Raw genomic sequence first — 15,239 nt, forward strand, 5'->3', positions numbered from 1 at the left:
CTGAGGGGTTAGAAGGAGGTCTGGTGTGATAACGTTTCTTGTTCTTATTGCCTTTGTGTTTTTTATGACCAATGTCCAAACTGATAAGTACAAAAGAGACTCAATTTGCTCCCCTTAATAAATAAACAGCAACCAGCTTTAAAATTGTAACCGTAGATTTCTGTCCCTTCATTTGCTAAACGAATCCTGGCTTTACTGTGTGAACAGTCTGAATTATACAGTCAAGGGATTTAAAAATTAAGATTTTGATGTGTTCAATTAGAGTGACAATACAGTTTCCCTTTCAAATAAGTGTCAGCTCCTTTAACGAAGTAAAACAAGCCTCTGCATGCGCTCTCCTCCCGTATTTTACATGTGTTTCTATGTACTAACGGAAGTCCTGTCAGGGCACGGACTATATGAGATTAAACAAACACATTAAGATGTTTAACGTGGGATAATTTGAGCATGAAAAGCTAATAAATCAGAGGACGGAATGGCAGAGGATTGAATTGTAGTATTTCGTGCGCGTTTGGGTCTGCGCGTGCGCGCTTACGTGCGCGCCTGTGTTAAAAAAAGAAGGGGGAGTCACGTCGCTGACATTTCCAAGCTCCTGCTCTGATTGGCTCTTATTTGAGGAAGCTCACGGGTTCTTTCAACTAATAAGCGCCTCCCCATCGCTCTAAAGGACATTATAATGCAAGGGACCTCCTTTTTAACCACAAACCGAATTTTCGTTCATTTAGACCATATATACTTTTTAAATTGACCCAAAGTTGTAGGATTTTTTTTGGAGCGCATTTCGCCCTGGAGCGGTACGCGATGCTCTCTCATGCCGACCTCCTGGATGCTCGGCTCGGTGAGTTATCATCACTAAACTCCGGCCCTAAACTCCAGTGTAAGATTTCAACTTTTTGTCTAACGTTGTGAAGTGATAAATAGACTGTGTGGTTAATTGTGTTAATAACTAAGTGGTTTATCGTTGGTCGAAGCAATTTATAAGTAATTTATCAGCACAGAAAAATTATACCATAAAATACCAACGTAAATTTAGTATATTGTGTTTTTAATGCCACCTGTGCTGCCTGTTATATTTTAAAGACTCAAAGCATTTCATATAACTTTGTTTATAAGACGCTGCGGTACTCGGCATATTTACTCAAATCCCCTCTCCTACTCATCCTCTCAGGGATGAAGGATGCTGCAGACTTACTCGGACACCGAGAAGCTCTCAAATGCCGGCTGGGAGGTGGAGTTCCAGACCAGGGGCATCCGGGAGACATGCCTCCTGGTTCAGACTCTGTTGAAGGAACCACTCTCCTGCCGGGTGAAGACATCGCCACTGTAGGATCCAACTCTGCGGGCATGCCGGTGAACGGGAAGGAGCAGGAGAAGCAGCAGCAACAGCCGCAGCAGAACTCCGGCCAGACCACAAGCCAGCAGAAGCAGAAGCGGCACAGGACGCGTTTCACACCGGCGCAGCTCAATGAGCTGGAGCGAAGCTTCGCCAAAACCCACTACCCTGATATCTTCATGAGGGAGGAACTGGCGCTAAGGATCGGCCTCACCGAGTCCAGAGTTCAGGTAAATACAATAATGCAGAGACTCGCATAACAATTCAGGGTGGGGCTTTGGAAACAGTTTTTTTACGATTTGTAAATATCCAAAATAAATACATAAATACAAAAAAATTAAATAAAATCATCATCATAATAATTACCATTTCAATCCGCCTGGAAGATAGTGAACAGAATCGGTTGTGTCACAAGAGGAAACCACGTGCCTCTGTGTTATTAAAAGACATTTTTATTTTTAATCATTTGTCATTTTACCCTAATTAATTTGTAGTTAATTTTCACCCAATACCAACATATTTTGTGGACGTTTCAAGTTTGGATGAACTACTTGGAATTTCAAAGCTAACCATCGAAATGGCGCCACTTGCTCAGTCTAAGTTACAATAAGCCAAGACTTAAATGAGAGTCTATACAATATACTTCAAGTAAAGGAGTACATTTTGCTTTTTCAGGTACCGCGTGTGAAATATCTCTCCCCAGTATCACTGTGCATAAAAACGATAGCATAGCCTCGCCGTGTCCAGATTTTCCAGTAATAACTGTTTAAGAAAATAGTTTCTGCTTAAATTGAGTTGCATGACGCAAGTATCCCATAATATATTCAACTTTAACCTGATATCTGACTAATATTTAATTGTGAGAGCATCCGGTCCACAAAGGGCTCTGTCCAAGGTACTGAAACATTTCTCATTTGAGGATGAGGAATTCGATGGTCATCTGGCTTTTACAAATTCCAGAAAAAATCCGTGTATCGCCACTCATGGAGACTTTTTTTTTTCTTCTTTTTTTCGTTTCTTTGTTTTATTTTGCAATTTTGTACTTCCAACAATTACACGGGGAGCATTACGGCTTTGATCATTATCTCTGATTTTTTTTTTCATTTATTTAACCATCTAATAAAATAAATCTTCAAGTACTAGAAGATAGCCTTCCAGATATTTTTCTCGGACTACATTTATGAGAATTTCCGTAACAAAATATGATTACACATTTGTAAAAAAAAAAAAAAATCTCTCTTATTAATCGCACGTGATTATTTGACAGTTTTGAGAAAACTAAAGAGAGAAGGAACATGCTAGGCTCTAATAAACAAAACACATTACCAACCAATTTCAGTCTTATTTATAACAGTGAACGGGTTATTAAACCGTGATGTGAAATTCATGCAAATTATCCCACTGAAAGCAATAAAACCAGTATAATCATTAGTCACCGTAATAATCCATTCTTTATTCCAACCAGTGCAGGATCCTAACCGCTCAGTGCATGCCGGCTCATAGTCGGTGTTGGTAAACATTAGTGCAGGCCGTGCAGGTGCAGCCTTGAGTGGGCGTGTTGGCCCGAGCGCGTGCCTCCACACAGCCTCTCTCCTTTAAAATGCTCTATCAGCGACGTCTTAATAGGACTCAAGAATATATTGTACTTTTTTAATGGAATGAGAAATTGCATTTTCTTTCCCCCCGAGTGTAATGGGTTTGGGCGACGTTTCACGGCTGGCTGAGCGGAATGAGAGCGAGATTTCACTTTTAATATGGAGGCATCGACTCACGGCCTCGTGCGCGCATTAATCACACCCGAAGATGAAATCTTTATAAAGCCCAGCGGTGTCGCGCGTGCGTTTTCAGCTGTATGGCTCGGTGTGTTTGTGGGTTTTCTCGCGCATAGCCAACAGACGGGCATTTTTTATTTTCGCATAGATGCTGTACAGCGATGCGGGCCATTTGTATTTAAGCCCGCGCAATATTTAGGGCAATTTTCAGTTAATCTGCTTGTAAATAAGATGTTAGAAAGATAAATTGCTCGACTCCTTGCTGCAGAACTTGAGTAACAAACCCTCTGACGCACACATTTTTACACCACAGCTATTTCTGTCTCCTACAGAATATAAATGTTCTCTTACTTTTGTTTTATTTACTGGAACCTTTTTTTTTTTTTTTTTTTACAATTTCTTTCGAAATACTTCGCTTCATCTTTAGAGATTCGAAACTTTCGGCACTCCCAAAAGCTTATTTTGAGGTTTGGGGTTATAAGTACACTATTAAAATTTTCTCTGACTGTTGGCCAACAATTATTCAAAGTGGTTGGCCTTAGAAAAGTCCTGGGCCAAGAGAAGAGGTCTAATAATAATTCGATTAAATTTAGTTAGTTCCACCTCAAAATGAGATTATTATGGTGAAGAATGCTATTATTGTGTCCATTGCAATATGGCTTCATATGGATGAGAACGTGGCATCTTTCCTGGTTAAAATAAACACACAGTGCCCAAGAAATATATCACGTATGTTTCTCAGTACCTCTAAATGTCGATTTGTGTCTCTGATTTCAGGTTTGGTTCCAGAATAGACGCGCTAAGTGGAAGAAAAGGAAGAAGACCACTAATGTTTTCCGTGCACCGGGTACCCTGCTCCCAACACCGGGCCTGCCACAGTTTTCTGCCGCTGCCGCCATGGAGAACAGCCTGTGCTCCTTCCACGCCAACGACTCTCGCTGGGCTACGGGGATGGCGGGGGTCTCCCAGCTGCAGCTCCCCCCCGCTCTGGGTCGCCAGCCAGGCATGGCGCAGTCACTGTCACAGTGCAGCCTTGGTCCAGGCCCGCCACCAAACTCCATGGGTCTCTCTAACGGCCTGTCCTCCAACGGCTCCGGTCTGCAGTCCCACCTCTACCAGACGCCTTTTCCAGGAATGTCGGCCTCCCTCTCCGGCCCTACGAACGTATCGGGCTCCCCACAGCTGTGTAGCTCCCCGGACAGTGACATGTGGAGAGGAACGAGCATCGCGTCTCTGAGGCGCAAAGCGCTGGAGCACACAGTGTCCATGAGTTTCACTTAGTGACTTTTGACCACACCGCACCCTATTCCATCAAACACCCCTCTCCCAGCCCCGCCTGGCTCCTTCTTTTTTCCTGTTTTTAATCCAGCTATTTAGATCAAAATGAGAGAACGAATGAAGTAATCAGGCCTTAAATGTGAGGAGAGAAAAAAAGAGGTAAATGCCACCTCATAAAGACCAAATAATGATAATAACAAAAGGACAACATTTATTGACAAACGGAAGAAAAAAAATGGGGTCATTTATCTCGTTAATTCAAACGGATTTTTTTCTTACCAGCTATTGTTGATAAATACTATTGTAATGATCTTTAGACTATAGGCCCTAATTACCGAGAGCCAAACAATCGTCGTATTTACGTTGTCATTGAGCGTGTCTTTACGCACGTTATTGTGTTCAGGTGAGGTTGTGTTATGTCAAACGGTTATTTATAAGATTGGGTATTTTGATAGCAGCCTGCCACACACACACGCACCAAACTGACAGTGAGCCTACTGAACTGTGTCTCGGGCATGCACTGTGCATGTGGATTTAATAATTAAAGGAGAAAACGGTGCCCACTCAGACTGAACAGGTGCTTTTGTTTGGTGACCTCAGTCCCGTCTGCATGGGACGGGATCACACACACACACGGGCGATCTTTCAGTAGGCCTACTCTGTTTTAGGATGTTTTGTGTAGATAAAACATTCTTGCTATGTACCCGCTGGTCTTTTTTGTGACATGTTTTAACTTATTGTATGTGATATTACTTGACACATTTCTTAAATGTTTGATCTTACATCGAAATGCACCACATTGACGGGTTTGTACCAATTTAAAATGAGCAAACAAATAAAAATAATTTTCAAGAATGTCAAAAACAAGAATGATGTATGTCTCCATTAAATTTAAACGCATAATGATTATTTTGAATACATTTCCAAGGACGGTGAAGCGTTTGCTACGATATCTACTGTAATACTAGTTTAGGCGATTTGAACTATCCATTGCCTTGGATTATCCACAGTTACATGTTATCAGTACGCGTCTGACTGCTATATGACATAATTTTGTTGCACAAATTATTATTTTTTTGGTTATTGCTCAGTGACCTAAAGAGGTGTTTTTGCAGGGTTTATGAGGAGACAGGGTTAAAGGGTTTGTGAAGGGTGACTGGTCTTATGGTGGCAGACAGCAGCGGTAAAGATACCAGGCTGAGATGTCAGCGCTGTGATGTGACGGTCATTGATTTTAACCATGACGGTCATCCCACTGAACACACTGGATGGACTGAAACTAAACGGAGGGATCGCAAGGCTACGACTCAAAGGAATACACCAGCTTATACTGTATAACTTATATGCTTAGGTAAAGGTTGGTGCTATGACCCTAGCACGCTAAAAAGGAAGTTAAAAATTGCTCCATTATGCTATCCAAAGAGGTCATTATAGGAGTGCTAGACGACATGAAAATATCCACATATTATTCTATGAATGGAACAAAACCAGGACCGTGGAAAGCAGCAACCACTTTATTTGATCAATGATTTAAATGTAAAGTTTATTCTAATATGGAGCCAGAGAGGAAATAGTAAATTGCTGTCATTTGCTCTTAGCTAGTGGATGTTTGTTAATCATATTGTTATTATATCAAAACCGGAGATACCTCCGTTTAATTACTTACAGTTTATAACATATGGATCAGTTTAGGACTTTTCCATCATGCAATTTTAACTCAAATGGTTATAGCTAGCAATTTTAGACCAGGATGTTGGATAATACCAATGTAAATAGCATACCTGTTAAAAGTGGGATTGTCAGTAAGCTAGAAAACACAAGGATCCAAACGCATACTAACAATATATATAAAAATATTAAAATTATGATTAAAATACAGCAACAAGCTCTTGGCAAGTGTATCAGAGGTGTTATATAAACATTAAGCGTGGAGCTCAATATTGTGCGCTTCAGTCTGTTCCACAATGCATTAGCAATAACGTGTTCATGGGCAAATCACTATTTGTGTGCCTGTCAGTCAGCACCATAACAACACCATATTAATTAAATCAAATGATATTTTAGATGTTGCTTTGGGAAGTTTTCTTACCATTTTCTACATGTTACACATAAAAAAAGTTATATATAAGTTATATATACATAATATGTTTTGTCACTTCCAACAGGACAAAATTGATCCATGTGGTTAACTTAACCAATGTAGTAGACTCACAGTTAGTGTGTAAAGAGTCGGCGATTAAGCTGGTAAAACCAAGCTGAAACAGATAATAGAATGGTAGTTATATATTTAAAAATGCAACCCAGTGAAGCATTTATGAATCAAAACTAATCATTAACCCAAATCTGGTAAACTGACATGTTTTCAGATGTAATGGATAATATTCATTATTCATTACATCAGATTTATGATTAGCTCTATAATGTTTAAAACATTACATGCACATCATGACAAAAAATACAAATCAACTGTATGAGGCAGTTTGCTTTTGTACCTTTTCATCATTTGACATTTATCTAAAATTCCTCATTACTTGCCAATCAGTTCTGTAATAGGAAAACCTCTCACCTTGTTTATGTTGCTTTGATTTTAAATTATCCTGATGTGATGTGTGATGTCTATAGCCTCAGAAGCAGCCCTGAATGTGGTAAATACAATTTTTCCATTATGAAAGTTAGCAGACCTCACTGTCTGTGTCAAAGAGTGTAAGTGTCAGCTTAGCCTGAAATCACAGTAGCTCAAATTAATCAGCGTGTTAACCTCATCTCGCTGCCGGTGCTGAGGCCAATTTATGGTCACGGGATGGTAATTGATGAGATATGGCATTACCATAAGCAGTCCCACTGCCTGTAAACTTATAATTGGAGTTTCTGTAACAATGCTGTGAGGTTAAACAAAGGATTAATCATAATTAACAAAAGTATATTACTTTCCCCATATTAAACAGTTGGCTCCCACCTTTTCTATTAGCATAAATTTGTTTGCAGTCATTTATGGAATTATTGGAAATACCAACTCAAGTCGAGACCCTGAAAAATTCATTTATTCCATTCTGTGTGTATATATGAGAGAGCCAGAGAATAAAAGCCTGTGCTTCTGCTTGGAGAAATTAACTTGAATGAGATGGCCTAAAACAAAGTTTTCCACCAAGCAATAAAAACATTTTTGACTTAAGGTATTTTAGGATGTGTCATATGTTCCCAGCAGGATCACAAGTGGCTACACTAACAAATGCAGTGATTGTGTTACATTGTTTAGTGTATAACACACCAGCATATACAGAGGAAGGAAAACCTAAAAACAACTGAAAGCAATGGAAATCGTTATGAATGTAAATGAAAATGGAAAACGCTGCAATCCAGCACCAGTGTCAACCTGAGATATGAAGCAGATGTTTAACCCACTCGACCAACCTTTCTGCTTTCACGTTACATTTCAAAGTAAATGCCATCTTTTGTAAAACAGAAATTTAAAACTTACTAATTACCAAGTTGTTGTTTTTTTTTTAAACTGATTGACTGTTTACATTATAACTTGAGGCCATTGCTTATCCGTCTTGTAAACAGTATTTACATCCTAGTGGGAGTCAATCAATGAATCCAGGAGGCCCACCCACTCTCCAGAGACTTGCAATTACCAGATACTGCGTGGCAGTTGATCAAAAACGATAACAGCCACAGCCAAAATGACTACTGCTCCACCCATTCAGACAGGAGCTGTAGTGGTGTCAGCCTGAGTGTATGTTGTGTTTCTGCTAAATCTAGTTCTATGCATAGCTCAGCCCACCAGATCCGGCCCTGTGCTGACTACTGTGTCCTGGGCTGCAGTAACAGATGTGAAATCACATTACCCAAACGCTGCAATTAGTCTCACTCGCTCGCGGGTTAATGAGTTTGTGGAAATGTGCGACCCATTCCTCATTAGGTAATTTCTCATGCACTGATGAGAGAGGGAGAGAGAGAGAGATGTGGGTATACCAAGTTAGTAGAAATGACACATAGTTTGCTGCAACGTATACTGTAAAGCAACATACAGCTCAGGGAGGGGTTTTTATCACCATACTCACATAGGTCTTCTTCTATTTGCATTAAAATAAAAATATTTGTGACATATGACTTGAATTCATAAAAAAGGGTCACCATTTCCTCTGTTATGTCAAGAGTTCCTTTGCAGAGGGTTTGTAGTGCAGCTTCTGTCATCTGCTGCAGTTATATATGACTTTCTCATTATGGTGTGACTATGCTTTTTGCCTTGCTGTGAGGCCACAGAGCCTGCGTGTGAATAGACAGCCCAGGGCAAAGCTCTGTCACCACACAATGGACAACAACAAAAGAACTAATTAGCAATCAATTACCGACATGTTTCTGTCCTGCACCTTTTATGTGGTTAGAGTGTAGGGCAGGTTACCACCACTCAACATGTCCCATTCACACAGACACATACACACGCGCACACACAGACCACCTTCTGCCTGTATGTGTGTGTGCGTGTGTGTAGTTTCTGGTTGATTTGGATGATTGCAGGGATGTATGTCGTAGCCCAGGGACACACGGTTTTCCGGAAGAGAATGTAACCTCTCTCATAAAGGTAAAAAAAAATAAATCTTCAAATTAATCCAATTTAGGCCTTTAGAGGAAGTTGCTTTTCACCATGTCTGCACCCAAGAGTGCAAAAGATAGTTGTTCATTAGCCTCATCTGTGCCAATCAGTCTCTAAACTCTCCTTTGTTGTATCTCATTGCTTCTCTTCATTGTTATTATTACTTGTAGTTGATGTAAAGGGCAAATTTCATTTCATTAAAGAAGACTGAATCCACAATTTCATAAAAAAACAGCATCGGTAAAGTAGATTTAGTGTCTAATTTGAGCACGTACCTTGCTCATTTCACCATGTTCCTCTCTGTTGCTGTGTAACACACGCACACTCACACTCGCACACACAGTGACATCTGGGCGAAAGTGTGCTGTGAAGAGTCTGCGAGTGCCTCTCATGATAACAACTCTGCATCTCAACAACCTACATCCATCATCATCAACACTAACATCTGCTCTGAGCCTCAGCCTTAAATCTCTTTCTACTCCCCCAGCCCTTTACTCCTCTCTTTTTTCCACCCTCTCTTCCCCTTTCTTACACTCAGCAGCTCTTCTTTTGCTCCTTAAGATGTTTATGAAAAGATGTTTATGAAAAGAGGCCCCTTTTTATATAACTCTCCTTCCTGTGCTCTGACCAAATCCCGTCATCTGCTGATTATGTGTAGACATGCTTTTGTTTAAACCAGCCTTAGAAATCAATATTTAATGATGATGTTATCAGTGCTTTTATGTGTAATTTAGCCCGAATGTCAGTATGAATGAGACTCTGTCAGGTTTATGACGTCAAGCATTTATTTTCTGTTAATGGGTGCTCCTGGTGGTACACAAACCAAAACCCAGTGGACGTCTGATGGATTTGTCTGTTTCATTTCTGTTCACGCATGCATTCACAGGCAGGCGTGCATGCATACACCACATAACCACCTTTAAACCCACACACACACACACACACACACACACACACACACACACACACACACACACACACACACACACACACACACACACTTTATTTGATTATTATTTATTATTTTACTATTGAAAATAAATGAAGTGGAAATTTGATGTGTAAAAATAGCTGATAAATTCCAGAAATACCACACTGTGATTGCTGTATAATACTAGAAAATGGCATTGAATGCAATGGCACTGTCCACATTAGTCTGAGCTTAAAACACAATCAATCAAAGCAAGTTTGTTTCCAAACAAACTGCTTTTTTTTTGACAGTCACCTCTTCAGCTCTGGGAGCCAACACTGTTGAGAGGCAATAATCGTGATAGTTTTTTCAGTCATTTTTCTCCCAATAACAAGCCATTTTTAATCCAATTAGGAGTGCTAACGTGAGAGGCATAATACCACGGCCCCTGGGACAGATGAGAGAATATGCAGGACATTTATCCCGACAGTCAATATTGGATTTCTCACTAAGCAGCTGTGCCTGCTCTCTCTGACATTCTCCACCTCTGCACAGTGATCCGTCCTGATTAAAGCGGCTTTTCTACTTTATCAACATTCATTACATGACCTGGTCATGCATGGCCACCAGGAGTAGCAAAGTTACATGCCTCACGTTGGGGTTTTCCTACTGCACTTTTTCTTTTTATTCAACTGTCTAGTGAAAAACGATATATCACTTGGCGTTCTGTTTCATTCTAGACGGGGTTTTGAAATTGTAAGAGCAGACAAGTGTGTTCTGGTATTCCCCGAAAACTTTTCTCACCTACACTGAAAGGGTAGATTTGTTTTCAAAGGTTGAAGCAGAATACAGCTGGGTAAACTGGTTTAGTATTACAGCATAAAGCAGGTATGTGACTAAATCATCCAACTGTTGTGATGCCTAATTTTGTGATTTGATTTTCTGAATCCATGAATTTTAATCCTAGGTGAATCTGATTTTTGCTTGTATTTGTTGTTTTGCTATTCGTTCACCTTTGTTAAGACAGAAAGATAATTCAATGTGAAACTCTTCAGGTTGAACAAGTAACAAAGAGCTGCCAGTAAAGCCAACAGCAGCTAAACAGTGCCACCTTCTGGTAGCTGTCTGGTAGCTCGCAGCGCTGTTTTTTAATCGTTCATGCCATTTTTTTTTCTCAAGAAAATCCAGACAGATGGTCAATAGATTTTATTTCACCTCGGTATCACTTAATCACTTAATGAAATATGTCTGTTAACTCTGCAGAGAATTATTTTTCCATCAAAACCTAGTTAATAAAACAGAAAGTGGACGAAAAAAGGGCTGCTGTTTATAGCTGATTGCAGTCGATAAATTTATGCAGTGTACTGAATCATTGTCATTGAATACATTGATTATGTAGACTAATCAATGTGTATTAGGCTGGATAAGACTGCCCAGACCACAGTGAGCCTGAATGATGAAGGAACACATTTAAAGGCCCACCCATCTCTGCCTTGAGCAGACATGTTTCAGAGTGTGAGGAAACTCTAAGCAGGTGGAAGAAAATGTTTATTTTATATATTTTAAACTGATGCACAAGATCAGTATGAGCTGTATAAAAAGATTTTCATTATGCTAGCATTCAGGCAAAGTCTGTCAATATATAAAGCAAGAAAAGTTCCCCTCCTCCGAAGAGTTAAGAGATAAATAATGTTGCCCAGGACTTAGCTAGAAGTATTTGGAGCTGACCTAAAATCATTTTTTGAAGGAGTAAGAGGTTTTAACAGCCAATTAAAGACCTTCAACTATATACTTGTCTTCTGCACTGTTCCTGCCTGCCTAACAAATGGCAACTGTCTTGCCACAAGGTACTCTCAGGCTCTCTCAAGTTAGCCACTGACTCACATAAATAAAAACATCAGACAAGTGTCTGCTTTTTTTTTTCCCCACAGTCACTGCTTGAAATTGAAAAAATGATTTCCAAGATATGAGCTGAAAGGCCACTGTCTGACATACAGGAGCCTCCAGAGACTTTGTACAAATAGGAGCATGGCCTGAAGAACCAAAGTGTGTTCTATAACAATAAAAAGTGGTCCTAAATCATTAACCCAGCAGGTAAATGTATTCGCTTTTGCAAAAACAACATCAAGCCACCAAATCCCTATGACTAAGGGTGATTTTTGCATTATTTGTTTAAAGAAAGTTTAAGCAATAGCTTAAACTTTGGTATGTGTTATTTTACCATACATTTGGTGAGCACTGATATTGAGGATCATGCTTGAGTTAGTTACTACACTTTATGTAAGACTTTGTTTTATTACCAAAAAAACAAAACAAAGTGTATAAAGAAACTATTATAAAACAGCATACACATGAAATAGTGAGTTTTATTTTATTTTTTAGTTTGAGCAATCGATTTCATCATCCAAACAAAACTGGAGTTGATTTGTTTTAAGTGATTATCTTACTCCCTAAGCTTTTCTGTCAAATCCTGCTCTCTGTTTATATCAGTTTACCTAATTGTGTTTCATTGGGGAAAGTGGTCCCTGTTGGCTCCAGAACAATTATTTTGCATCACACTTTGTAATTATACTATTATGTAGAATTATTCTCATCGTCTGCATGCACCATCAATCATCCCTGTATAATTTGTGAATGTGCTTACTAGGAAACAGACAACAAAAAGCTCTTCACATCATGTTCCAGTGGCTCATTTCAGTGTATACAATACCTCAGTATTTTATTCTTAATATTAGCATAATCCGTGTTTGTTCAATAGCCTCGCCAATAATAGATTGAAGATTTTTTTTAAAAGATGTACGTTAAGAAAAAACTGTTTTTATCTAAATGTATTTTGTGCATTTATTATTTTTCTTTTTAACGTGTTGTCCCTATAACCCATAAATGCTTCAGCATGATCTCTTCTGACTACATAATGCATCACACAAAAGTCTAACATGGTAAAAACCAAACCAAATAAACAGGCCAGTGTCAGATGGGAGTCACCAGACCTCCCCTGAAGAACTTGGTTGGAAGGTAATTAAAAGAAGAGTGTGTTATCCATCGCTCCTCATTAATGCACTTTGAATTAGCCACTTTCAAGGGAGAGGAATGGGGAGGAGGGGACAAAGGAGAAAATCCATGCAGACTTTAAAGTAATCTCTCTCTGTCAGGTTGGTCCAAATGGGGAGGGTCAGCTCATTACAGCCCACACGGGAGATGAATGGGTCAGTCAGGCAGTGGGGAGAGCCGGGCTGGACCGCTGTGTTGACAGACAGATCCGCACAAGAACTGTGTGTTCCTGTGTGTGTAAAGGAGGCAACACACAATGAAGAAAAAAATCAAAAATACTTAGCTACATGTGTACGTTTGCCAGGGAGCAGGTGTTCAAAAGGAGGTTGCATGCTGGGCAGTAAGACAGGGTTAAGACACTAATGTCTGCAGTCAACAATCACTGTGATTTAACTTTAACCACATGGAGGGGTGACTGTCACATCTTGCCAGCTGGGGCAATCATCCCAGATACAGCAAATCACACTCCTTTAAGTTTTTTTTAAACTGCTTCTATCTTTAGGAAAATCCTGGTAAACCAAATCAGTTGCATTTTTGAGAAAACTGTGGGAAGGATTTGTCATTGCCACTTGGAGCATCATTGAGAAGTTACCACTGATTCGTGCATTTCTTGAAGCAAAAATAGACCTGTTTCTGCATCTGCCACCAGATGGTGTTGTAGCCTTTTGTCTGGTGAAGACAGAAGCAGCTGGCTCCTCGCTTGTTTTTCTTAGTGATGATATTTATGGTATCTAAATTTAAAACATTTTAAACACATCTGAATTTGATGTTCTGATTTTAATATTCAAATGTACTGGGGGGGTTTTCTGTCCGTTTTTTCATATCACAATTACTGGGATATTCTTGTGCGCTGTTGGTTTAGTCATGCTAGTACTGTATTTTTATGGTTCCCCAAGAATAACACATTTACAGAGAAAGTTCATCCATGTGTAGCACAGGATGGCAATTCATTCATTCTTTCTCACCCTTCATTCAGTCAGGGTGATACACTGGGGGAGGTAATAGGGGAAGAGTGGTTGTTAAATATGGTTATTAGATTAGAAAATGAACTCTTCAAATAGGCCAGCACTGAGGGAATTGCTGTATCTGTTCATCATTTAGAGCAGTATAATCAGACTCTGGGGTTACGTGTTCATTAAAATCTATCAATTCATTTAATAAATTGGATTTTAACAATTACAGTATGTATCACAGCTCCGCATCACACATACGCACACATCACATGACATGAAATTGCTAAGGGACGAGCATTTAACACCAGGAAATACACACACATGGGCACTCACCACGTAGCATTTTGCGAGCATTTTCCCTTTCCTGTGGTGTCATTCAGATTAGCAAAACACACTTTAAACAGTGAGACTCTGGCTAATAGGTTGAGGCATCTTCACAACGCAATGACTCTGTGAGGCAACTAATTATTAACACTGACTACTGGCTTTTAGATGAAAGTAACACACCTCGAATAGGTCATCAGCATTAAAAGTCAACAGGCTGACAGGCTGTTATAGTAAATGTTATTCATTATGGTCATTATTTTTTGTGGTTTGTTGTTCTGTGTGGCATCGTAGACCTTAATAACGATGGAAAAAAATGTCAGCTGTAATTAGCTCAAGGCGCACTTACGCACAGTCTCTCATCTTCATTTCAGATGAATGACAGAAAGAGAGGGCTATTTTATCAGATGTGTGTATGAGCGCTGACAGGCTGATCATCATCTCTTACACTCAGCTACATCTGAGTTTGACCTTTCACAGCGGCAGCACAGGCAGCTAAAAGTGGTCAACTCTAAATGACTTTCCTATGTCAAAACAAATTGAACTACATCGCAGACTCTCGCTCTCCCTTGTTGGCTCTTTCTTACTTTCTCCTTCCGGACACATATTCCGGTCTTTTTCCTTTTTTCATGTGCAGTATACGGTATGACTCACTGCTCATTTTGTTCTCACTTTGTCCAAAGATGTTATTTAGACCACAGCTGTCCATTTTGATTTCCTGGCTGTCAAATTGGCCAGCAAAAACAAGTAAAATAAATGAATAAAAATCTAAGCAAAGAGGTTATATCTCTCTAAACACAGAAGAAAGCAGGCTATAGCACAAGCACAAATCTGTGGCAAAATTTGGTGGTATTCTACTCAGTCTAATAGAGGTCTACTTGCAGTATCTGAAACAGTGGAACACAAAGCACCTTTTATCAAACTTCTATCAAACTGCTATGTGAAATATAAAAAATCATCCTCTCTCTAATTATCCTCTCTAATCTGATGAGTGTTTGACTAACTGACCTCAGTCAGTAAG

General features: G+C 39.5%; 1 protein-coding gene across 2 annotated transcripts; it reads left to right on the forward strand.

The window, feature by feature from the left end:
* Window positions 1-707: 707 nt before the first annotated feature.
* LOC146562772 (homeobox protein orthopedia B-like) lies at window positions 708-5,238 on the forward strand. 2 transcript variants are annotated; one of them, XM_085293151.1, is made up of 3 exons: window positions 708-877; window positions 1,169-1,563; window positions 3,883-5,238. In XM_085293151.1, the coding sequence occupies exons 1-3, from the start codon at window positions 802-804 to the stop codon at window positions 4,384-4,386; spliced, it is 975 nt and encodes a 324-aa protein (XP_085149277.1). In that variant the 5' UTR covers window positions 708-801; the 3' UTR covers window positions 4,387-5,238. The 2 variants fall into 2 exon arrangements, with proteins under 2 accessions (XP_085149277.1, XP_085149279.1); XM_085293153.1 differs by having other exon boundaries at window positions 708-838.
* Window positions 5,239-15,239: the final 10,001 nt, after the last annotated feature.

The sequence above is a fragment of the Mchenga conophoros genome, linkage group LG12 (assembly GCF_057382185.1).
Source record: "Mchenga conophoros isolate Kocher_MC1m ecotype Shallow Benthic linkage group LG12, M_conophoros_male_GT1.1, whole genome shotgun sequence".
Classification (NCBI taxonomy): Eukaryota; Metazoa; Chordata; class Actinopteri; order Cichliformes; family Cichlidae; genus Mchenga; species Mchenga conophoros.

Coding starts and splice junctions, on each gene's coding strand:
- LOC146562772 (XM_085293151.1), top strand. CDS start 802: ATGCTCTCTCATGCCGACCTCCTGGATGCTCGGCTCGGTGAGTTATCA. Junction 878..1,168: donor CTCCGGCCCTAAACTCCAGT/GTAAGATTTCAA, acceptor TCATCCTCTCAG/GGATGAAGGATGCTGCAGAC. Junction 1,564..3,882: donor TCACCGAGTCCAGAGTTCAG/GTAAATACAATA, acceptor CTCTGATTTCAG/GTTTGGTTCCAGAATAGACG.